Source organism: Phocoena phocoena, chromosome 19, assembly GCF_963924675.1.
Source record: "Phocoena phocoena chromosome 19, mPhoPho1.1, whole genome shotgun sequence".
In the NCBI taxonomy this organism is placed as follows: Eukaryota; Metazoa; Chordata; class Mammalia; order Artiodactyla; family Phocoenidae; genus Phocoena; species Phocoena phocoena.
The window spans coordinates 55,090,439-55,116,694 of record NC_089237.1 but is presented as its reverse complement, the minus strand read 5'-3'; the positions used below and the strand labels follow the sequence as shown (position 1 = coordinate 55,116,694).

Genomic DNA, 26,256 nt, shown 5'->3' with positions numbered 1-26,256 from the left:
CCATGTTTACAGAGTTCCAATGGAAACAGGCTGTAACTCAAGTGCGACTCAAAAATTCTACATCTGGTCTGACATTCACAAACAAGGGCAAAAGAAAGTCATTTTTAAACATGCAATGCCTGGAAAGGTTTATCAACCACCCATTCTCTAAAAAAATTATTCTTCCCAAAAGAAATAAAAAATCAAAATAAAGAACAAGAGAGAACATTTTCTATAGGAACTTGGGGTAGGGAATGATTCCTTAAACATGACACCAAAAACTCTGACCTTAAAGGAAATATTGATAAATGGGATTACTTAACAACGAAAGAGTTTGGTTTATCAGATAATACCATTAAGAGACTAAAAAAAGCAATCCTCAGAGTGTGAGAAGTTACTTGCAAACCACGTAATAGTCAAAGGACTCAACTCCAGGACATATAAAGAATTCTACAATACAATAGGAAAAAGGCAGAAAACCTAAAAGAAAAATGGACGGGGGATGTGAACGGTCACCTTACCACGGAGACAAATCCAAATGGCCAAAGGACATATGAAAAGTTGCTGAACCTCATTAGTCATCCAATATACGCCAATCGATTTTACAAGGGCTAAAATTGAAAAAGACTGGCAAAAACCAAGCGCCGATGAGGATGTAGCTCACCTGAAGCTCATATAGTTTGATGGGAGGACAAGCCCCTCAGAAAGCTGTTTTACATTATCAGCTGAGGCTTAGCAGTATGCAACAAAGCCCATGACCCCACCATCTCACACGTTCAACAAAAATGTGTACATATCTGTACCAAAAGGCATGGGCTAGGATGTTTGTATCAGCAACATTTTCAATAGTCAGAAATTGGAAACAACTGAAACACCCATCCACAGTAGAGTGGACAAATAAAGGTGATACAGCCGTGTATCCCTACCACCTTCTCTCGAGTGTACTACCAAACTCTCATTCGCTTTTAGGTTACCTCAAATCTCTCTCCTCTTGACAATCAATCCTTTGAATTTCTGACTCTCTGCTTTGGTCCCGTGTGTCTCCTTCCTCACATGGGCATGCTTCTTGAAAGGCAATGTCTGGATTTACTGTCTCCGTTTCCTCACCGCCTTTCAATTCCTCGGTCTACATCCACCCGGCTTCACCACTGCACCCAAGATGCTCTCACCACCTCCTTATTATTAAATCAAACAACACTCTCCATTGCTTACCTTACTGAAACAGTAGCACTAGACACGATTGAAGACTCCTTCTTTCTTGACATTTTCTCCCGCCTCCGTGCCCGGGATACCACCTTCTTCCGGTCTTCTTCCTGGTTTTCTAGCCACGCCCTTTCCTCGCCTTCACCAATATCTTACGTGGTGGTGGTCCTCAGCATCCTGTTTTCTTCTCACTCCACACACTGTGTAGCTTATAGTCATCCCCATGATTTCAGTTAATTTCCGTATGCTGACTTCTCCCATCCCTAAATCTCTACACAAAGGACTCTGAGTTCCAGACCTCTCTCGAGACTGCTTTTGACTTGAGTGTCCTACAGGCAATAGTCGCTCAAAACTCAAATTCACAATTTTTCCTATTAAGTCACTCATTCTGGCCTTTTGCCTCTGTGAATGGAATGAACATACATTGGACAATCACCTACCCCTCCCAGATCCGAATCCTCTCCTTTGCTCACCACATCCAGTGATCAAGCCCCATACTTTCCACTCTATTTCAAATCTACCTTAATCTCTCTATTCCTACCACCGTTTTCTTAGTCGAGTCACCATCTGCTTGTTGGCTGGTTTCTTACGGGTTCTTAGGTTACTACCTTCACTCTAGCCCCTAGCCTTACCCCATCATTCCTCATGTACTAAATTCAACATGTTGAATTTCCCTTGAAGTTCTCATGCCTCATCTCTCATGAGATGATAAATTATCTCACCAATGATTTATCAAACGAATTCACAATTTACTCGGCTGCCCTTCCCTTATCCTTGTCACTCCAATCCATTTCCACACTATAGCCAGAGTTCTCTTTCTAAAAGGTAAATTTAGAAACTTAGGGGACAGATAAATTTGGAATTTGGGATTAACAGATACTGACTACTATATATAAAAATAGATAAACTACAAGGACCTACTGTATAGCACAGGGAACTATATTCAAGATCTTGTAATAATCTATAGTGGAAAAGAAATGTGAAAAAGAATAGAGATGTATATGTATAACTGAATCACTTTGCTGTATGCCTGAAACTGTAAATCAAGTATACTTCAATAAAAAAAATTATAGTAAAAATAATAAAAATTAAATAAAAATAAAACAATAAAAATTAAAACATAAAGTGTAAAGATTATTATAGCACTTCCTTGCTTAAAATGCTGCGATACCCTTATGTTTTAAAGATAAGTTCACACTTATGGCAAATTCTCATTTATCTCCAGGCCTTTACACAGGCTGTTGCCTCTGCTTGGAATGCTTTCTTCCTCTGCTTTGGCCTGGCTAACTCCATTGTTGTAACTATCTTGGCTTGGTGGTCTCCTCTGGAGAGCCCTTCTTGACCATCCTCCCCACCCAAGACTTCCTTAAATGCCCTTTCTCTACCACATACCACATGGGAGAAGTATGCACTTACCCGCATGTAAGCAACGTTGTCATTCCTTGTTTGTTTCCTCCACTAGGTGACAAACTTCTCATCAACAGGGGTTGTATAGAGTCATCTATAGTTTGTGCATCCTTTCCACCTTTTGGTAAAAGTGCCTCAACCTTGCTTTAGAAAAGCTCACCTTCTCCACTGTCAGTGCACGAGATTCAAATGATCCCACGCCACAGCTCAGGGCTAAACAGGAGATCCAGACCCTATGGATGAAATTGTATCTCATGCTCATGGCCACAGAGATTGGCTCATGGATGAGACCACTGGGAGACAGCTGTCAGATTTCTGCTGCGACTCTTAAGAATGAGAAACTCTCTTTTTGCTGGAACTGCTCATCTGGCAGGCTGAACACCTGGGGCTTCTGGCCACCTGTGACCTTCTTGCTTCTAAGCGGGGAGAACCCAGGAGAAAGTTAAGGCCAGAGCAGGGAAGGCAGAGCCATGGCATGGGGCAAGATCAATGCTAGTCTGAACTAGAGCTGAGGACCCCCATTCCAGGGCTCTTTCACAAAATCTCAGCTCCTCCATTTGGTTTATATGTGCACTGATGAGAAAATGATGGTCAGGAATAAATTGAGGGGAGAAAAGAAGATAAAAACTCAGTCTTCCTTGGGGAGTCTCTACAGATTTTGTAGATCACCTTGATGCCCAATTTGTTCTACATTACCATTCGGTTTGCTCAGCTGTGAAACTGATGAGAACTTTGGGTTGGCTAACTTATCTGCCCGTGTGTTTTAACAGCATGTATGTAACTGCAGACTCTGTTCCTTTTCACTGAAGTCCTCATTTTATTACTATCATCAGTGGTAAGCGCGGGTGAGACGTACAGTGTTTGAGATCAGGGACATCGGAGATAAGTAAAGTGTGATTACCGGTTCTGCCAATTTAGAGACGTGTAACCTTAAGCGATTAACTTAGCCTTTTCAAACTCTGTTTCTTCAGCGTAAACTGGGGATAATCACGGTTCCGCTTCATGGGACCATTGTGAGAATTCAGTGAAATAACAGCACAATGCCTGGTACATCACATAGTTAAGAAAAAAGCTTCCATCTCTTTCTAAAATAAACATTTTATTTAAAAATATACATATATTTTTTAAAAAGAACACATGCCAACTTTGGTATTTAGCCATTGCTTCTTTTCTCTTCCTGGTCACCCACATTTCTTTCTAGTTACGTATCGTTGGGCAAAGGAGGCCGACGTGAAAACTCCACCACGCATGGGCCCTGCAGAGAACGTATGCTGGCTCTTTTGACTTCTTCACAATGTGTCTCTTGGTGTTTCGCCAAGGGAGGATTTCAAGTACCCAGCCACACACTGCCCTCCTTCCCCACTGCGGGCGCACTGGAGAGAACTCTGGACGGCAGTGTGGATTCCCTTCCTTTGGAAAACATTAGAACAGCCTCCAGGATCCTCATTGTTATCCTCCCTTTTCCCATAAGCCCCCGGGAGCTGTTAAAACATGTACAGGAAACTCACATGACCAGTGTCCATGAGGCTGGAGGTGATTAAAATACGCACAAGAGACAATCAGGCGTTGGCCTTAATCCGCAGAATTCTAGAAGTCTAGAATCCACCAACTCCTACAATCAGGAGGGAACTTATTCATATGTTATCAAACTCAATGAATCCTATTACAATTCCCCTGCAAGATGATAGAGACATTTTTCTCAGACCTCTTCCTGTCTTAAAATCATCTCCTAATGTACAGTCCCAGCCTAGACAGGGTTGCTCTGAAAATGTGGATTCCAGAATCGGACCCAGCTTCTCACCACACTGAGCGGCTCTCAGACTTACAGGACTGTCTTGTTCCAGGACCTGGACTCTGTGTGTCTAGTAATATCATCCGATAAATCATTAGGAGTTTCAGCATCTGAACCGCCCTGTTGGTTTCTACTGGATTTATAGGAAAATGAACACTCCAGACTCTTTTAACCCGAGTTCTCTCATAGCTGATAGCAAACTGTGCGCATCTGTGGACTTCCCCTGTGAGGACCACAGCCAAGCCCTGAAGGGGGACCGAGCTGCCCTCACAACCCTGCAGCTTTTCTCCTAAAAGATGGAGGCTCCCCATGGACACCCCCCACCCTTAAGTGTCCCTTTGGTCCGGAGAGCTTGTTCTGAAGATCAAGATTAGGGGGTGAGGCCAAAAAAAAGTTTCCTTTACCCTTCCCTGATTTTCAAGAGGCTTCTGTATCTGGCAATGAAAACAAACCCTAAAGCTCTCATAGATGATTTAAGTGGTGCAAGTAAGGAAAGATGTCTAAGTGACACACTGAGGCTGTTTGAGAAGAAAAAAAAAATGTTAGCATGGGCACAGCTTTTACCTAAAAAGGGGCCCTCCCCTCTACCTTCTGGGAAAACGAAGATCCCTTTGTCACCATAGGTAAAGGGTTTCTGGTTGGAGGACTGAGAGATTCCCAGTGTTCTTGCAACTCCCCAATCACTCAAAATCTGAACCATCTGTGCAGAGTCTACGTGGTATTGTACATTTGGGGGTTTGCGTGCTTTGCACAGGTGAGACATCGAGTACTTAGCCACTGGATGAGTAAATTGGATGTGGGAGTTTTCGGCTAGGCCAGCATTGGTTTCTAGAAGAGCTGATGGTGTCTGAACATTTTTGGAAAAGGACTGTCTTGAACGCTTGGGGTAGGTTTTTGATTCTTTTTTTCAGATTGGAAATAAATGTTTCTGAATGGCAAAGGCCACCAGTTCACAGACCCTTGACTATTCAGGTGAAGACCCTCTTGCTTTCCTCATTTACCAGTGCAATCATTTCATTGGAGAGAATCGTTTCTCATCCAAAATTCTGCGATTTGCTTTTCGTAATGCAGAGTCTTAGTTGAACTGAGAGGTTAGGACCTTCCCTTCCTTTCCTTTCCGTTCCTTTCCTTTCCTTCCTTCTTCCTCCCTCCCTTCCTTCTTTCCTTCCTTCCTTCCTTCAACTTCCTTCCTTCTTTCTTTCCTCCCCCCCCCTCTATAGTAGAGTGTGTGTCATCTCAATAACGCTGTTAGAAGCAGAGCTTCAAATGAGCACTGGCTTAATGAAATCATTTGCACAAAGGAATTTCCTGACTCCACTGGATAAGCGTGAACCTACTGCACCAGCGTTGGGAAAAGCTGCAAATGTCTGCAGGTCTGCTTTACCACGGGGGAGTCCCAGGGGTCTTAAGAGAACTACATGTGGCTAGTTTCAAGCTAACCTTGACCATGGCCATCTTCATAAGTCTCTGTGCATCTTTTAGTCACGCTCAATTTGTCACCAGAAAAGGAGACACAACTAAGAGTTTAAAAGAACTTAAAAAAAAAAAAAAATCCTCAACCTTCTCCCAATTATCCTCAGTTTTATCTTGCAAATATCATATCTGATCTACGAAGAGACAGTGAATATGGTGGGTGGAGACTGTGGGAGGAGGTTAAAAACAACAATCCAGGAGTCTGCTCTGGGTTGTGTGTTGGTCTGTAGTAGCGAAAATCTTAACTGTGAGGTGTATATGTCAGTGCCTGATAATATCCTAAAAATATCCCAATGAAAATGCATAGTCTTACAAAGATAGGGGCCTCCTAACCAAGTCTAGCACTTCAGACAGAAATACCCAAAGGAAAAAATAATTGACACTCAGACCAGAGTCTCAGAGATTGCTGTGCGATTGTTTTCCAAAGGAAGGGGGACAAAAATAACATTAAAAAAAAATCACACAACGTGGCATATGAGAAATGGACGGACCAGCGAGCTTTATCAAGATCTGAATAAAACTTCAACGTCTGAGGAACACACAAACGTGAGGAATGTGTCACGAAGGTTTTCTTCTCCATAGCTTCATTGTCAAAGAAGAGACTGGCAATCTTCCCCTCTAGATGTTCGGTTCTGATAAAAGCAAAGTGTACCGTGTGGCTCTTTTAAAGCACAATGCAGATGAAGGAATGTAAAACAACCGTCATCTTCCACTGGTGCTCTCCCATGAGAGATGGCAGTACCCTTTCCAGCGACCAACGGTGATGCTCTTCCGTCTTTTCACATCACAGTCAAGACGCGCTTGTTCATGGAAAGCAGGTGGCTGTGAGTCATTGGGTTGGAGCCATGAGTCATAAACAGAGAGGCAACGTGTGATCTGGGTGATTAATCAGGAACTCGCAGTGAGAAACGGCAAGATCATTTCACAGCAGATGGAGGCTTAAAGGCTTTTGGTATAGAACTCTAACACTGCCTTGAAGATACACACACATACACATATGTGTATGTATATGTACATATGTATGTGTATATATGGATACATATATACACACATACCTATAGATACATATACATATGTATATATCTATACACACATGCGTGTGTGTGTGTGTGTGTGTGTGTGTGTGTGTGTGTGTGTATCCCTCTCCTTCCCTCCTCACCCCCCAATAAGATCTGGCAGCTTTCAGAGTAGCAGTCACCAAAACCACTCTGTGTTCACACACGTTTACAAGTTAACAATGGAATGACTTCTAAATCTTTGGTTTTTTTTCAAAAAGAGAACTTCTAAAATCACAACATGTTTGGTTATTTTCTCCATAAGTGCACAGTGAACAATTTTTTTTTTTTTTTTTTTTTTTACAAACAAAGAAAACAGTGCCTTAGTGATTTCAATAAAAAATAAAAACAGCGATAGCTACTTTCTACAGCATGCAACACTACGAAACGGTGAGCTGGAACCACAGTGAGCCTTAGGGAGACGATCCTGCAAGTTAAGTTTTTCAGTTCCCAGCAAAAGCACAAGAGGTAATGAGGAATGCACACGAGACCGTCGTCTTTTCTCCTTCCATCCTTTTCAACGTGCAATTGTGTTTTCGTTCAGAAACCCAGACCTGAAATACTCTCTCCTTGTAACTATGATTCGTATTTATCTTTACAATATGATGATTTCCGATTTCCCCAGAGCAACCCAAATCAGGGATTGCTGTTAATCAAATGAGGGTAGAGACAGCTTTGTGACTAATGGACCGAGTCATTGGTTTCTTCCTGAGGGCATTCTTTTGACTTCCTTTTGTAGCAGATTACGCATATGGAGAATGAGTTCTCCAGGAGAACCTCGATTTTTCAGCTTTTTAACATATGGCTTTATTAGGGGTATGACAGCTGGTTAGAAGGCAGAAGTTCTCTTCTCCCGATTGTGGGGCAGAAAAGGAAAGATCTCCAACAGAGGAGCAAGAAAGGACTGATAATCTTGAGAGAAAAGCAGAGTGGGAGAAAGGTAAACAGAGGTGGACCACCTCCCACCAATAAGAAAACAAGAAAAGCAGCCTGACTTCTATAATCCTCCTGTTACAGTAACCCACGGTATTTATTTCCATGACACGCGAAACGATGTTCTCTAGTCCTGTCTGAATGATCTCTGATATGGCTTCCTGAGGCTAGAGAGGTCCTTCTGGTCTGCCTACATGGTCCTCTCTAGTCTTCGACACTAAAGGGGGTTGTGCTGGAGAACTGTCTACGGCAGAAGGTTTTGCTTTTCTTCTTGCTTTAGTTTCACAACGCTTATCACCACGGAGACAGTGGGAATGATTCAGCTACTGGTTGAGAAGGAGGGAAATTCTACGTGGGGTTCTTGAGGCCAAAGGTGGGTCGGTTGTGGGATAGAATTGGGGCCACTGCAACGGGGCAGCTTTGTGGCTGAGGGACGCTGAGTTCATTTCACTCCCCTGGGAATGGATTGGTCCTGTCCCTCTGTTCTGCCTTAAGAACCTGACACTGGGCCTGACTTCTATTTTGAAAGCCAGGTGACGGACAGACAGGAAGCAGCTTCCGTCATGGGTACGTCCTCCATCACCTCTGATGGACCGGCTTCCCTGTGCTCCCTAGAGAGCTTACATCTTCTTTCCACAGTATGTGTAATAAATTCATGAGAAAAGCTTACAAAGTGAGATTATGCCCCAACAATGCCTGAGAAAAAGTACGGGTTAGAACAAAGACTGGTGTTTGAAAAGGCAGTGGAAGAATTTTTTTTTTTTTTTGGCATTCTTGGTCTGAAAAAGCATATTTTTGAGTGCACTGCTGAAATCATGAACCGTCACTGAAGGCTGGTAAATATTACATTATCTATCTATATAGAAAAGACTCCGATTTGCTCTTGTTCGTTGTCACAGAAGTCTCCATTGCTTCTTTTTAATTCTCTCCGGCTTCTCCCTCCCCTCCTCCACCCCCCTCCTCCTTCTTTTGGATAATGTAAGTATTTACGGTTGTGTGCTCTCCCCCACCGGGTTCCTACTGGTCTTCCGTAGCACGCTGCATCAGGCATCTACCACTGCTGTAAGTGGAGGTCCATGGGGGAATTCAAATTGAGATCCGTGACATCCAGGAAATCGATGTTGAAGATGCTGGGGCCGCCGGTGGAGAGGGAGCTGAAGCTCGGGGTGGAGCTGGGTGGCGTGATGTCCAGCCACTCCATACTCTCCCAAGGAGATTCCGTGAAGCTTAAGGGCAGCCCACTGCTGTCCACGGAAGAGGGTGAATACTGAGTCTGCATGGGGGAGAGGGGGCCCGGCAGGATCTCGTGCGCGTTGAAAAGGTCTTCCGCAGCCTTCCCGGAGAATCCATCCATCATCCCGTCGAAAGGGGGTTCCTCGCTCCCGATTTTCAGAAGGGCGACGTCGCCCACCTTCCCCAAGGGGCTCTGGGAATTTAGTAAGACTTCAAGGTGCTCGTTGCTGTCGGCGCCGTAGTGATCGAAGGAGAGCTGGCCTCCTGCAGAGGCTGGTTCAAAGGAAGCCGGGGGCTTGGCGGGGAGGGAGGCAGTGGGGCTTCGAGAAGACCCAGGTATCTTTGGGACTTTTTGAAGACACGAATGATCCTCTCTGGCGTCAGCTGGCATTTCTGTTGGTAAAACACAATGGGAATTGTTCAAGCACTTCCGCTCGAGCATGACACGTGCGTGAATCTCTGGAGTGAATGACTTACGTGTAGACACAGGAGATGGCCATGCTTCTCGGGTCACTGCTCATCACCCAGTCTGATCCCCAAACTGCTCTGTATATCCTCAGTTCTTCCCTTGGGTCTCTACCCAAACCCTCACCTGATGGAAATTCCACTCTGTGATTATTGAATGCTCAAAGCAGGTTCTTTTACCTGCTTCTTCACTGACACCTGGCTGTCCCCTGAGGACACTGCACCCTCCGTTACGCCCTCACTGGGGGTTCCTTTGCTGCAGAGCCAGAAAATGGGTCATCAGGTCCTTTCCCATTGCCACGTTCTGATTGTCACTCGCCCTCATTCTTATTAACTCCTCAGTGGATTTTTCTTTTCTCTCTTTTTTTTTTTCTGCGGTACGCGGGCCTCTCACTGCTGTGGCCTCTCCCGTTGCGGAGCACAGGCTCCGGACGCGCAGGCTCAGCGGCCATGGCTCACGGGCCCAGCCGCTCCGCGGCATGTGGGATCTTCCGGGACCGGGGCACGAACCCGCGTCCCCTGCATCTGCAGGCGGACCCCCAACCACTGCGCCACCAGGGAAGCCCTCCTCAGTGGATTTGAGAGTCATGCTGCTCTCCTTGCCCCCGCCCCCGCCCCCGCCCCCCAGTCTCCTGGCCCCTCCTCTTCATCCACTGAAAACTCTACTTCCGGTTCATTGTTCTCCTCCCACTTCAACTCTTGCCATCCTCTGTGCCTTCAGCATCCCCAGAAGTGACCCATTGTCCAGCTGGCCTCTCCGTTCCTTGACACTCCATCCCTCCAACCCAGCTGATTCCGCCATTCCCATTCTGCCGGACACAGCCTGGACTTTGTTGTCCCCAAACACTGCATCCCCCTGAAAGCTCGATTTCGATCGGTATTGCCAACTCTCTGTCCATCTCCTCCTATTCCTCTAGCTCCCCTCATAAGGACCCCACGACAACAACTTCTCAGCCAGCTGGGGTCACCCCAACCTACCAACTCTGCTATTTTATCACCATCCATCAGCCCCTTCTGGATTTTACTTCTTGTTCCGTCTGTACTCCTGAACCACCATTGTCATCACTCTCTCATAAATATCCTCAATCCCCTTGTCCTTTTCTCCCATCACCATACTCCCTTGGCAAAAGCCCACATCTGGATGAATCTTATCATCTGTTTTCTCTGAGCCTGCCCTGGATCGGCTGGACGTTCAAGAGAAAAATTACACAATGAAGCTGCCCGGTTTCTCTTTAACTTCATGATGTCAAGCCTACGAGGGGCACTTAATACTGCCTAGGGATCCTACTGTGTTTCTCCAGAAAACTCAATTCACTTGTGATCAATTCATCACTGTTCTTCTTTCCTGGAACCTCCCGTGCTCCCCTCTTACACCCCGACTCTTTGCAGACCTTGCCAACATACTTCATTAAAAATATAAGGGTGTCTGATAGGAACCCGCTCATCTTTCCATTACAAAACTTACAACGATACATACCCCTGTGCCCATCTTTTCCTTTTTCCCTCTTGTTACAATGGAAGAATTGACTGTTTACTTGCTTTTTCCCCATCTCCCCTGCCAGACCGCAAACCCCCTAAAGGTGGAGACTCTGCCTGGTACAGTATTGAACCTAGTATGATGCCTGGCCACTTTTCTCCCTGAAACTTTAAATGTCGTTACTTAAGGGCTCAGATATGGAGTCTTTTCTTTCTATGCACACGTTCCCCTTACATGAGCCTACTCATTTGTGTAGTTTCAAATTTTAGGCACATACTATGTAATTTTTAAAAAAGAAATAAATGAATGACTTAAAAGGAGGCAAAAAGAACACACTGATCATTTTTTACTTGAATGCCATGTGAACATGAATGGGCCATCAGTGGGAGATTACCAATTAAATTTCATTTTGAGTAGGTAGCACAAAACTTGCCTTATCTGCTTTCTTCTTCTTATAATTAAGAAGAGGGGGACGCTGGGATTAGAACAGTAGGGACAAGTGGTGTAGCAGGAGAAAACATTTAGGGAAACACAGACTGAGCTGAAAGATGAAAACTGTTAAAATGACTGATGAAAATTTTTCTGAGGACAACGGGGCAGAGGCAGTGAGGAATCATCCTCTGTGCCTTCTGTTCACATTATCTCTGCTTCCAATGTGGACGGGAGGCTGAGAGGAAGTGACACTCAACCCTGAGACGGCTTTTTGGTCCAGCTTACAATGAGCATCTGACCTTGATCCGAAGGTTTGCTCCCCAGAGTACACGCAGGTGCAGGGCATCCTGAAGTCTTACCTCCACTTTCAATGAGGACATCCAGGAGTTCGTCCATCTGCTGACTCTGGGTCATTTGCTATTGCAAAGTAACCAAAGGAGAACAGAGTAGTTAAAAAATGGCAACCGCTTCTGTAGGAAATCATTAGAAGCAGCACAACAGGCTTTTGAAGTAGGTTTGGCTAGGGTTGGTTTTGTTTTAGTTGTGGTAAAATACACACAACACAAAATTTACCATCTCAACCATTTCAGAGTATGCAGTTCAAGGGCATTAAGTTCATTCACGCTGTTGTACCACCGTCACCACTGTGCAGCTCCAGAACTTTTTTCATCTTGCAAAACTGAAACTCTGTCCCCATTAAGCACTAACTCTCCATTGCATCCTCCCCCAGCCCCTGGCACCCACCGTTCTATTTTCTGTCCCTCTGAATTTTTTTTTTTTTTTTTTTTTTTTGCGGTACGCGGGCCTCTCACTGTAGTGGCCTCTCCCGCTGTGGAGCACAGGCTCCGGAAGCGCAGGCTCAGCGGCCATGGCTCACGGGCCCACACCCGCTCCGCGGCATGTGGGATCTTCCCGGACCGGGGCACGAACCCGTGTCCCCTGCATCGGCAGGCGGACTCTCAACCACCGCGCCACCAGGGAAGCCCTGTCCCTCTGAATTTGACAACTCTGAGTACCTCAGATAAGTGGATCGATACAGCATTTTTCCCTTTACAGCTAGATTATTTCACTTAGCATAATGTCTTCATAATGCATAAGGTGCATCCACGCTGTACGTATCATATGTCAGTCTCCTTCCTTGTGAATGCTGAGTAATATTCATTGCACGTACAGAATATGTATTTGGTTTATCCATACATCCATCAATGGTTTATGCATTCATCCGTTCAACCAACTTAGGTTGCTTCCACCTTTCGGCCTTTGTGAATAATGCGACTATGAATATGGGTGTAACTGACTAAAGGTTTTTGAACCATGTGTGATTAAAGCTCAGTATGAATTCTGGACAGGAAAACTACTGAATAAAACAATCTATTACAACAAAAGAAGGGGAAAAGGAGGCAGAATGCTCCCCAGCCCAGAGTTCTTCAGAGTGAATTCAGTTGTTTGAGAAGTTTCCATCCCAGGAGATGGGCACCTTAACACATATATAGTATGGCCATTTATTTTTTATCACTTTGAAGTGACTTGGGTAGGACACAAAACAAGCCTCAACAAATTTAAGAGGACAGAAGTTAGTTCAAGCATCTCTTCTGATCACAATGGCATGAAACTAGAAATCAACCACAGAAAAAGAAACGAGAAAAAAATGCTTACATGGAGACTAAACTACATGCTACTAAAAAACCAGTGGGTCAACGATGAAATCAAAGAGGACCTTTAAAAATACCCAGAGACAATGGACAGTGAAAACACAACCGTACAAAACCTATGGGATGCCACAAAAGCAGTTCTTAGAGGGAAATTCATAGTGATACATGCCTTCCTCAAAAACACAAGAAAATTCTCAACTTACCACCTAAAAGAACTGGAAAAAGAACAAACAAAACCTAAAGTCAGCAGAAGGAAGGAAGAATTAAAGAACAATAGGAAAAAAATCAATAAAACCAAAGGCTGGTTCTTTGGAAGGGTAAACAAAATTGACAAACCTCTGGCCAGACTCACCAAGAAGAAAAGAGAGAGAACCCAAATAAACAAAATAAGAAATGAGGTGACTCAGCTCTGCCTCCCATTTGGTTGCTGAGGATGTGACCCAAGAACGTGGTTCACATTTCTCTGGTTCCTCATTGTCATAGCTTGTGGAATCTATCAACGTTTGTAGGGACTACACCTTCCCCTCTGGCTCATCTGAGCTGTGAAGCAGAGTCCGTTTATGGAAGTCCACTTTGCCTGGCCTTTTCTTTTTTTCTTTTGAAACCAAGAAGGATGTGTTGACGTTTACAGATACCAGGGGACAGGAATGGGGAGAACAGAGGCATAATTTGATCTCACTCTTCTGAGAGCTGGGTCCCAATAAACACAGGCATCAATGATCAACGTGGGTGAGAGCACTGCTTAGAGAATGAATCATTTGCATCAAATGCCTACAAGGTCTGGTAGGTAATGTAAATGAGCCAAACACAGAGCAAGAGAGAGAGGGGTAGAGGCTAGAACACATGTTCTGGTCCAAGGAGGCGACAATACTTTGTTTCAGGCAATGGTTGTCTGGCAGAGATGTGCCTCCAGGGTTGCCAGTTCTCTGATTTTTTTTCAGAAATGGGAAAGCCTACGTTTTGCATAAAATTTCCCGATATTTAAAACACTCTCTCATCTAAATGAAATCTAACTGCAGGCTGACTTTGCTCTGCTGGATACCAGGGTGCAGCAACCGATGGAGATGGTATTTTCTGGGTTGAGCACACGCGTGATACTTTATCCACATTCAGACCATTTGAAATATAAGATCACGCATTGCCGGTTTTTTCTTTCTTTTTTTTTTTTTACTTATTATTTGAAAATTTTCCAAACATAAATGGAAGTGGAGGCTACCACAAACCTCCACGATTACCCAGCTTCTACAACCATTCATATTTTACTAGGATCACTGAATTTTGAAGCTAGGAAGAAACTTAGAAACGACTGACCCAGCAATTACTCTCATATATTTGGGTACCTATCCCATGTCTGGACAATGTGATAAATGCATCATCTGAAATCCTTATGCAGTAGATATCGTCCCCATTTTATGTAAGAGAAGTTGAATACTTGCCCAACGGTAGTGGGAGAGGGAGCTGGCACCAAGCCCAGGCATCTGGGCGTCCAGCCAACCTCTTCTCTCTCTGCCTCAGGCGGCATCTGTACACACACAACACATCCCCACAATGAGCATCTAGACATTTTGCTCATTCCAGCAGGGAGGTGACAGACATGCTCAACAACAGAATCTCCACGCGCGAGGCCGCATCAGGTAAAGCCACGTCCACTGAGTCAGCCTACTCTTCCGTAAAGACCAAATCACGTGCTTACCTGCTTTACTGCATCTTCATAGGATGGAGGCTGGCTTATCTCTGAAACTGCTGAAGTTGACTTAGAAAAAGTTGGGGATGGAAGTGAAAACTTTGGCCCTGACTTATCAGAAGAGTGTAAACCAGCCATCTGGGTGAGTAAAACGCAGAGAAAGACAATCAATCCATGCGTCGGAAATGGTACAGCTTCTGTTTTAGAAACTACAGGCTAAATTCTGCAAACATTGACTTAAGGGAAAACAAAAGCTGGGGCTTAAATTTGTGTTACATATATACCACAGATACATATTAACAACGGTACACATCACTATGGACTCAAAGCTGGAGGCATCTCAGGATGGGAACCTCGAAAATTCATTTCCCCCCTCTAAGGTACACCCTGTCTGTTGGGAGAAAGTGAGATGAGAAAAGAGAATAAAGCGAAGGGTCCATCCAATCCGACATGAAGAGCTCCACCAACCCAGGAATTTCCAGAGTGATTTATCTCCCACCCCGTTTCATCCCTAAGTGGATGTATATGCAGACAGTTGCAGGCAGGTGTTGCCAGGGTATCTCTTCATGAGCCAGCCTTGGGGATTGTGAGAGCATTCTGTGCAGTGCCCGGGACCTTTCAGGGTCTCTGTCCCCTCAGGATGCCCTGCCCTGGGGCCTGCAGCACTTTTGTGTCATGGCCGTCTCACGTTTGTCTCCTTTTTTTTTTTTTTTAGCGGTACGCGGGCCTCTCACTGTTGTGGCCTCTCCTGTTGCGGAGCACAGGCTCCGGACGCGCAGGCTCAGCGGCCATGGCTCACGGGCCCAGCCGCTCCGCGGCATGTGGGATCTTCCCGGACCGGGGCACGAACCCGTGTCCCCTGCATCGGCAGGCGGACTCTCAACCACTGCGCCACCAGGGAAGCCCGTTTGTCTCCTTTTTACCATCTTCCCACTGCTCCTTGAATTCCCTGTGTCCCGCATCTTTTATATCCCCGATTGTCCCACCTGCTGACACGTATCATCTCTTCCCTTTTGCACCGTGATTCCAACTTTCTGCATCTCTCCAGTCCTTTCCGAGGACCCACTACTTCTTTCCCCACATTTTTTTCCCATGAGCCCTGACTCCAATCTTGAACTTCACTGAACCAGGTCTGTTTGCCACGATGTTTTGCAAACGTACCAAGGCCGTGTTAGTCGGCATGATTTCTGGGATGAACCCTGGAAACAGTGCCTTGGAATACCCTCACTTTTATCTGTACATCCATTTCTGTCCTTTTCAAGTCGACTTGTTTCTATCCAAAATGTAATTTCTTTCTGCCTTTGAACCTCAACATTTGGAGAACAGGGGCCACAGAGAGAGAAGAGGCAAAGCCAACCCCCAGTTTAAACCTCTTCCCAGGTGCCTACCTTTTGCTGTACACCTGGGCTTTTGGGACAAGAGTTGCCCCCGGCACCATGACTGCTGTCTGCCTGGGCTCCAGAGAAAGAGGGGTGAAGGCTGGAAGGCTGGGGAGAGAAGCTTGAAGGATGGCCCTCACGTGCCCCTGAGTTCTGTAGAAAGGAAGAAGGACAAATTAAACGGCCACCAGCAGCATATCTGAGGGTAACCTTTGCTGAGACAACTAGTCCCTGCCCTGGTATCTCATCTTTCCAAACCTCCCTGAATTCCATCACCAAAGTCTCAGATCTGGCTTTGGACGTATCATTTCCTGTTCACAAACTTTCCATGGTTTCCACACATCTACATCGTAGGGTCTCCACATCTAACCAGGATGAGTCTTCAAGACGCTCCACAGTCGAGTATGATTTCCCTCTGCGAGCTTAAATTCTACTAAACCCTCCGGGCCCGGGACATACTCCCTCCCTGTGTTTCTTCACATGGAATGATCTCTTCCCGACTCTCCTTCTCCAACTCCACTTCTCAAGTTCAACCCCTTTGCAAAGCTTTCCAGACTTTTCTAGCACTTCAGGATCAACACCCACTGCCATGCTCTGTGCAGCACTTAACGTCAAAAGTGCCCATCAGTGATGTTATCCTATATTGCTCTTTATCTTTTAATTTTTTTTTATTATGGAATCATTCATGTCTTTACAAAGAGTGCTTTGTAAACCATCAATGACTGTACAAATGGTAGTTCTTCTTGATAGTATCGGTATCCTTCAGTTGAGCCCCTTCTGGTCCACGGCTGTGTATTTCAAGAGCTATTTTTACCTTTGTTGCCTAGGACATGAGGCGCTCAACACCTGTTGTCAATGGGGATGATAATCCATGTGAGTTTCAGCTCCTCCCGGAGCGCTGACTGAGGTCTGAGCGTCATTCACGTGAATGTGTTGTTCTGGTGGGTTCATAAAAATGTATTCGCTTTACCTGTGGCCTCACCTCATACTCCCAGGGTAGAGAATACTCAGTGGGAAAAGGGCATGCATTTTAGAATCTGATAAACCTAGGTTCCTGTGACGCTGGGCCGCTGGCTTCACCTCCCTGGCCCGTATTTTCCTCAATAGCAAAGAGTGATAAATTGGAACTCGTAAGGTTGTTGTGACAATTAATGAGGTGACTCACGTACATGCCTCTTATTACCCGGTACACGGCAGGCATCCAATTAATGTAAGTGTTTTTCCTATTCCCTTTCTAATAACATGGATTCCAGAACCTTTGGATAACGTAACTGTCTTTCTCAAAGAGACTTTCCTAATAATTCTTTGTTTTCATGGATAAAAGGAAAGTCCTGGATGGTCACCTTGGTCTAGTCTTTGAACGGGTCACTGTTCTAAGCCATCCCTACTCTTGCTCTGCACCAAACACACTGTTTCTTTCTGGTCCTTGAACATTCCACACGTGCTCCTACCACAGGGCCCTTGCACTTGCTGCTCCTCCTTCACCTGCAATGCCTTTGCCTCAAGTATTTACAAGGTTTTCTCCTTTACCTCCTTCAAATGTCCCGGGCCCTTCCCTTTAAAGTTGTAAACTTCCAAACTCCTAATCTGCCTTCTCTGCCTTTTTTTCTGGAAAATGTATCATCTTCTAATGTGTTACACACTTACTTATACCTTTTGTTTACTATCTGTCTCCCCATGAGAATAGGGATTTTGTTTGGCCAGCTAAGCACTAATCCCCAGAGACTAGAACAGAGCCTGGCACACCGTGCAGACCATGGCACGGCCATGGTAACTCCCTCTTTGGCCCTCTTGATGAGTTGGTTTGGCCTATGGTAAGGCTTGATACCAAGGGGTCCTGGGAACAGCCCCACGAGCCAAATCCAGCCCCTGGCTCGTTTCTGTAAATAAAGTGTCACTGGAACACAGCCACGTGCATTCGTTTACCAGTTGTCTATGGCTGCTTTCGTGATCCAGGCGTGAGGTTGAGGAGCTGTGACAGAGACTGGACATCCCATAAATCCAAAACCATTCATGATCTAGCCCTTTCCCGAACAAGCCACGCTGGTCTCGGAAGCGAGTTCGTTCTACTGTAAAGGCTTGTGCATCGTGGCGCCTGGCGGTTGCTACTGGGCTTGTGGCGAACCCTCCCCGTGAAAAGTTCCAACGTCAGCTCTGTAGCAGCTGCACGTCCACGTCCCGCTTCCAGGAAGACGGGTTCACCAGGCATGGGGCCAGGAGTTCTTACCTGTGCAGTACGCACCTGGCTGCCGACAGGTGAGGAGACCCTGTGCTCTTCTCCTTGGGCGCCCGAAGATGCGGGTAGGAAGTAATGGTTGTTTGGCGAGGGGGGCAAACTGATGTGCTGCGGGCTTTTCACAGCCCCGAGGGGCGAATGCTGCGGGGAGCACTGCGGGCTAAGGAATGTGGAAGAAAGTACGCTGGTTTGACCCGAGGGCTCCGCACAGTGAGCGTTCCCGAGGGGCAGGAGCTGAGCATCTTCACGAGCCGGCGGCTGGCCCTCCGAGCAGGCGCTCTGTCTTTTCACAGCTATTTGCGGGGACGCGAACGGACAGCTGGAGGTGGCGTCTTCCTGCTTGATGGGGGCAGCCGGGAAAGGCAGCAGCTTCTTCTCGGGACAGTTGCTTCTCTTGTGCTTCTGCAGCTGCAGCCTCAGCTCCTCCACCTGCCTCTGTTCTTGCTGGAGTTTCCAGGTGAGCTCATTGATCACCTTCTGCTTCTCCACCAGCATCTTGTCCTTCTCGGAGTCCGGTCCGTCCAGCTCGGGAGGGATGGAACCCCCATTTAGACTGCCCATGAGGCTTTCCTCGGGGCACGCGTGGACTGGGGACGGATGCAGGCCAAAGGACGGGGAGGCATCGTTGAAGGTGTCCGGCAGGGACCCCGCCACCGACAGGTCCGAAGAGGCGGGCGAGATTGGGGGGCTGGAGCTCGTGCTGCCGAAGTGGTAGAAGCCGTTGGACAAGGCGCCAGTGGACGGGGAGGACTGGTAATTGGGCAGCGCGTTGCTGGGTGTCACAGGAAAAGTGACAGTCGTTATGTCACCGAAGTTGGGCACAGGGTTCCCAGAACAGTCCTGGAAGGGCCGAAGCCGGTCCATGAGGGCCGTCTTGGTGCCGGACACCGGCAAACCTCGTATTCGAAGCTGCTGTCTTAACTCAGAGACCTAAAGAAACCAGGCCGTTGTTAGTGCTGCTTAATGACAATCTTTTAAAAATGTATTTATTGTTACAGAAACTTTAAGACATCACGAATGGGATTTTATAATGTCCCCTTCCTTGTTTCCGATTTCCTCCCCTACACCAGATGTTCAACGGTTTTGCACAATTTTACTGATTTGAAAATATTGGCATACACCATGTTTTCATGGGTCCAGATTATAGAAATGTCCAGCTCAAATGAACCACAGTGGTTATCTGGTCTACTGCTCTCCAACCCCCATCTGGGTCCTTGTCCCCACTTTACAGGTGAGAAAACTGACACCTGCCTGGGTTTGGAAATCAACCCTCAACCCACAATATCAAAGCAGGCTGACGCCCCAGGACCTCTGCATCCTAGTTGAGTGCCCTGTCCACCACCTCTTTACCACCACTGGCAAGGGCATTACAGCACAGCTGGGCCCCAGCCCGGGGTTCCTGGTTCAGCAGGTCTGAGTTGGGGGCTGAGAATCTGGGTTTCTAGCAAGTGCCCAGAGGATGCCGATGCTACTGGTCTCAGGACCAGGTTCTCAGCCTTGCAGCTCTGCATCACCATCGATGTCCTAATTTTACTGACTGGCTTGGTAACAGTCATATACTGAGAGAAGTGTGTGCGGAGATGAGACCATCATTCAAATCCTGGCCCTGCCTCTTCCCAGCTCAGTGATCTTTCTGTAAAATGGGTCTGACAGTACCTCCCTTATATATTTTTGTGAGGATTAAAATGGCCTAAAATTTGTAAAGGGCCTGGAGTAGCGCCTCACAAATTGTTAGTGCAGTGTGTTTGCTATTATTATTACACTGATTCACACGGAAGTATTTCAACGCTGCAGTTTTAATAATATATATATATTATATAAAACTGCAGGGTTGAAATAATTCCATGTGTTCATAAATCACAGATATGTAAAAATATGATAGACATGATAGAACACTTTAGATCCATTAAAACTGATGCTATTTGTTGATATAGAATAATGAGTAATTATTTATGGTATATGATTAAGTGAGAAATGTTTGAATTGCTTGATTCTATTTCTATAAGAATTATATAAACATGTATGTGTGTATATGTGTGTGTGTGTATATATATATATATATATATATATATATATATATATATATACTTAAACCTATGCTTGCAAGATGAAAACGTCTAGATAAAAATATGCTAAAATGTTAACAATCGTTCTCCTTATCTGTATTTCCAAAATAGCCCACATCAGCATATTACTTTTGTAATTAAAATGGGAAATATATTAAATACCTAAATGTCAATAATTCCATAAAACAGCCAGAAATCTATAGGGAAATATTCTTCTGATACTTTGCAGGGAAAGATCTTTTAAGCCTCAAAGCAAAGAAAGTAATAATAAAAATACTGACCACAAAAATGGAAAACTATAAGTCGAAAATACTGGAAGAAAATGCAAATGCAAACAGCCATCTCATTAAAACATTAATTGCAGGGCAAGTAATAAAGTGTTCGTACGCTTAATGTATCAAAAGAAAAAGACTGACACCCAGTATAAAACTGGGTAATGGACATGATCCAATCCTTCACAAACAAAAGATAAAATTAAAAGAAAGATGGCCAATAACACGTGTACCATCATTAGTGTTCCAAGAAATGCAAATAAAATAACTATGTACATAGCTTTGTATTCAACAAATCGACAAAGAAATGAATAATAACACTGTGTCAGTGAAGTAGCAGAAAAATAATTGAATAAAAATGTTAAGAAAAAAAAGCTTTTTAATACCTTGCTATTCCAAGTGTGGTCTTTGGACCAGCAGCATCAGACAGCATCTGGAGCTTATGGGGGAAATGCAGAATCTCAGGCCCCTCCCCACACCTATCAAATCAGAATCTGCATTTCACCACGAGCCCCAGGTGGTTCACTGGGCACATTCAGGCTTGAGAAGTGCTGCCCTAACACACTACCTCTGGGAATGGATTGGCACAAATGTTCAGGACAGGAATGGGGCCATATGGATCAAGAGTTCTTAAAAATAGTTATATATTTTGGTTTAGGAGTTCCACTCCCATGTATTTAGCCTGGGGAGATAATTAGAAATATTAATAAATGTGTGTACAAATTATATATATATATATATATATATATATTTTTTTTTTTTTTTTGCGATACACGGGCCTCTCACTGTTGTGGCCTCTCCCGTTGCGGAGCACAGGCTCCGGACGCGCAGCCCCAGCGGCCATGGCTCACGGGCCCAGCCGCTCCGCGGCATGTGGGATCTTCCCGGACCAGGGCACGAACCCGTGTCCCCTGCATCGGCAGGCGGACTCTCAACCACTGCGCCACTAGGGAAGCCCACAAATTATATTTTTAATAGCAAAAATTTGGAAGCAAGTTAAAAGTCCAATAGAGGGATGTCAATGAGGTGGAGAAATGATATGCCAGTATTAAAAAGAAAAATCTTATTGAATATTAAACGTTATGAAAAAGTCCATGATAAATAAAAGAGCATGCCCGAAGTATACGCTCACATAATTATTTTAAAATAATTATTTTAAAACCAAACACGTTCATGCATATTTTAAGTCTAGAAGGATACAGAATCTGTGAGTTAATTGTCTTTTAAAATACTTGGGACTTCCCTGGTGGTCCAGTGGTTAAAACTGTGCCTTCCACTGCAGGGGACGCGGGTTCGATCCCTGGCCGGGGAACTAAGATTCCACATGCTGTGCATCCAAAGAAAAAAATACTCTTCACTTTTTTATACACTCTCATATTTCAACAGTGAATATATATTACATTAAGGGTTATTTTAAAAGTTATCTCAAAAAGGATTTGAATAACTTACTGTACCACAAGCAACAAAATATGCTCTCGGCCCCCTAGCCTGGCTAGCATTGTTTTACCATTTTCTTTTAGATTTGCTGGTTTGAAAAAGTGCAAAATGGCAACTCATTACTGTTTTAATTTAGAGTTACTTAAAATTAATGAGTTCTACGTTTATTTTTAGAATCTGCTCTGGCATTGAATAATTTAAACAACATTATTAAATAATGCAGCTCATATTCTAAAATAAAATGAGTACTTGTTCAGGCCAGTTTGCTATAAATTTCAGAATGTTATGCTGTGTAGGCTTGCTTGGGACAAAGATTTGTATAAACCTCTTTCTTATATTCCCTGGTGTTTTATTTTTTTAATTAATTAATTATTTAGTTTTTTTGGCCGTGCCATGCAGCATGTGGGATTCTAATTCCCCGACCAGGGATCGAACCCGCATTCCCTGCATTTGAAGCACAGAGTCTTAACCACTGGACCATCAGGGAAGTCCCTCCCCGGGGTTTTAATCGTTGATAAAACTTTAAACCATTTATTACGAAAAATTTCAAACATACACAAAAGTAAATAGAAAAGTGTAGTGAACCCACAAACCCATTAACCAGCTTTGACAATTATCAGCCCGCGTTTGTTTCATTTATACGCCAGTCTTGTTTGATTTATACCCCAAACTACTTCTTCCCCTACATTTCCTGAATTATGTGGAAGCAAATTATATATTTTAATCTGTAAATATTTTGGTATATTTGTCTAAAAAGTAAGTACTTAAAATATATAGATATAAGATCATTATCACACCTAAAAATATGAATAATTATTTCTTAATATCCATCAAATATTTTCCCAATTTTTTTAAACTTCCCATTTACTTTCTCTCTCCTCCCCCGATCCCCCATGCTCTCTGGTTCTCTGACTCTCCAGTTTATTAGAAGCAGGATACAAAAAAATCCATATACTGTCAAATTTCCACTTAGAACTTTTTAATGAGAAATCTAATTTTTTTCTCAGTGCCTTTCCCCTTTCACTTCTTTTTTTTTCTTTCTTTCTTTCTTTTTTTTTTTCTTTTGTGGTACGCGGACCTCTCACTGTTGTGGCCTCTCCCGTTGCAGAGCACAGGCTCCAGACGCGCAGGCTCAGCGGCCCCGGCTCACGGGCCCAGCCGCTCCGCGGCATGTGGGATCCTCCCGGACCGGGGCACGAACCCATGTCCCCTGCATCGGCAGGCGGACTCTCAACCACTGCGCCCCCAGGGAAGCCCTTCCCCTTTCACTTCTATGAAGCAAAACATAAGCATTTTTCTGGAAAACATCACCTTCATTGCCTTACCTTTCTGATTACTTTTTTTGAGGGTTACCTTCATTAAGTCCTCTTATTTCTTCCTTTCCCTAAATGTGGTTCCGTCATTCACCTCCTTCATTCCTCTTCTCTCCTTCCTTTCCGCCTTCTCCATCCTTCCCTCCCACTCTTTCCATTTTGTTCTCCTTCTATCTCACTTGCTGCTCTACTTCCAACCCTCCCCATTATGCAAACGATTCCAAGATTTCTTTTCCTATCCCTGACAGCACAGGTGAGCTGAGTGAGGCTGATATACGTCTAACTGATGGAAACTGGCTAGACTTTTTCTCTTGGTTGTCCTCCTGGTACTTGTGCTCAACTTTTCTAAACTGAATGAACTTGCCAACATACCTTGAAATCATCTCCTCAGTCTACCCTCCCAATTTCTGCTACTGCTGTAACTCTCCCAGGTGACACCTCTCCCCATACACCCAGTAGTCAAGCCCAGTTCAGGTTTCTCCCATCTACTCCCCGCCCCCTTTCCACTCTCAAGAATGACAATAGCAAAGCCTTTGACATCAGTCACTTGAGTTCAAGCCCCAGTTTTGTCACGTAGAAGCTGGTTAACTTGCATTTCACTTAACTTCTTTAAGATCCTGATTTATTATGTTTACATTTAAAACGTATCTTGTAGGGCAAAAATTAAAGCAAATCTCAAAGTAAACAAAACTGATAAACTTTTAGCCAGACTCATCAAGAAAAAAAAGGGAGAGGGCTCAAATCAATAAAATTAGAAACGAAAAAGAAGTAAACAGTGGACACTACAGAAATACAAAGGGTCCTAAGAGACAATACTACAAGCAACTCTATGCCAATAAAATGGACAACCTGGAAGAAATGGACAAATTCTTAGAAAGGTACAATCTCCCAAGACTGAACCAGGAAGAAATAGACAATATGAACAGACCAATCACAAGTACTGAAATTGAAACTGTGATTTAAAAACTCCCAACAAACAAAAGACCAGGACCAGGTGGCTTCACAGGTGAATTCCATCAAACATTTAGAGACGAGTTAACCCCTCTCCTTCTGAAACTATTCCGAAAAATTGCAGAGGAAGGAACACTCCCAAACTCAATTCTAAAGCAAACCTCTGAAAGCTGGCCGACCGATAGTTTATACTCAAAAGTGGTAGTTCCCACTGTTCACCACCACCATCTCCTTAGACCTCTGTTAATTACTGTAACTATAACCAGCCAATGATTCTGAGCATGTGCAGGCCAAGGAAACCACCTCTAGGGGCTCTGATAGGCGGCACGTCATATCTGGACTATGTTTTCTTTGGGGCCAAGACATCTCCAGTCCTTCGTGATCCGAGCTCCCATCCAGAGAGAGACCACTTAAAAAAAAAAATCTTTGTAGAAGACATACGACGTAAAATTGACCATTTAATAACCTGTAAGGGTCCAGTTCAGTGGCATTAAGTACATCCACAGTGTTGTACAGATATCACCACCACCCACATCTCCAGAACTTTCTCATCATCTCAAACTGAACCTCTGTACTTATGAAACACTCACCCTTTATTCCCCTCTCCCCTGGGAACCAACATTCTACTTTCTGCCTCTATGAATTTGAGGACTCCAGGGACCTCACAGAAGTGGATGCACACAATATTTGTCCCTTTGTGTCTGGTTTACTTCACTTAGCATAAAGTCTTCCAGGTGAGAGGAGCTACTTCTGTCTCTACGGATTGATGATCTGCGGGGGTGTGGAGGGTGAGGGGCCGCCACTCTGCAGAGCATCCTCATACACCTGACGTCCTCCTCTAGGTTTACAGCTGCCAAACTGAAACCAACTCGACGAGACCTAAGCATTTTTATTCCAACTGTAAGGAACAGAGAAACCTTTGATATCAAAGCCCAAGATACATTTTATCTACCAGTGTTGACATTTGGTGGCCACTGAACTTCCTCTAATTTGAAAGAGTCCCAATCCTACTTTTCCCCCAAAGGAGAGAATGACTGAGGGCTGAGCATGGGAAGAAGGATGACCAAGGACGACCGAGGGCTGGGGAAGGGCCATAAGACTGGCCCAGTGAGGACCACGGGGGCCTTTAGGAATTTAGTGTTTTTGGGGAAAAATGATAAGATCCTCTTGGGGAGAAGAGTAATCGGTGGGGTGGAAACTAGGTAAAGAGGTGCAATCATGGAGCTGCAGTAGGCATTGGAGGGAGGTGTGCCCATGCATTGGAGACCCGGAAGGGCCCTGCCTCCATCCTTTTCTGTCCTTTTGTAAATACCGGACGGACGAATCTGCCGATCCTGAGGACTGCTCTGAAACACACCAGGTTCAACTCAAAGGCCAGCGTCCTTTCAGTGAACTGAGATCCATGAGTGTGATCCAGAGTCAACTGCTAGCACACATATATCATTTAACAAGCTGTTGCTACACTTCAGGGCAGAAGTTCTCAGAACTGGGGATTTCATAATAGAACAGCACCTGGTCTTAAATTATATTATCGACATAGGGTTCCCAACGTTTTACCTTGTTAAGTAAAGACTATCCTCCGTATTTAATAGCGTCCTGATGGAAGAAAAAGAAATAAAACACCAGAAACACTCAACTTCTATCCACTGCTGCCATCATTTCCTGACGGAAAGGACGTTTTGACATTCGAAACATTGTGGGGAAATAAATACTTCAAATAAAGACTGGTCAGATATATTGAATGCAGTTAGATTCATGAAAAGCTCTTGACGTGGCTCTTGTTTTTCTTATTTCAAGAGACTGGTAAAAGTTCATCG

The 26,256-nt window shown here is 44.6% G+C and overlaps 1 protein-coding gene across 2 annotated transcripts in view; it reads right to left on the bottom strand.

Moving 5' to 3' along the window:
* Positions 1-8,893: 8,893 nt before the first annotated feature.
* Positions 8,894-26,256, bottom strand: part of MYOCD (myocardin) — an 89,723-nt gene continuing 72,360 nt past the window's right edge. Inside the window, exons 9-13 of one of the 2 annotated variants that reach the window (XM_065896702.1) lie at positions 18,392-19,330; positions 16,174-16,317; positions 14,795-14,923; positions 11,809-11,866; positions 8,894-9,468 (exon numbers count right to left, since the gene is read on the bottom strand). In XM_065896702.1, the coding sequence (XP_065752774.1) occupies positions 8,894-9,468; positions 11,809-11,866; positions 14,795-14,923; positions 16,174-16,317; positions 18,392-19,330 (1,845 nt within the window). The remainder of the gene's footprint in view (positions 9,469-11,808; positions 11,867-14,794; positions 14,924-16,173; positions 16,318-18,391; positions 19,331-26,256) is intronic. The other variant, XM_065896701.1, reaches the window with a different exon arrangement.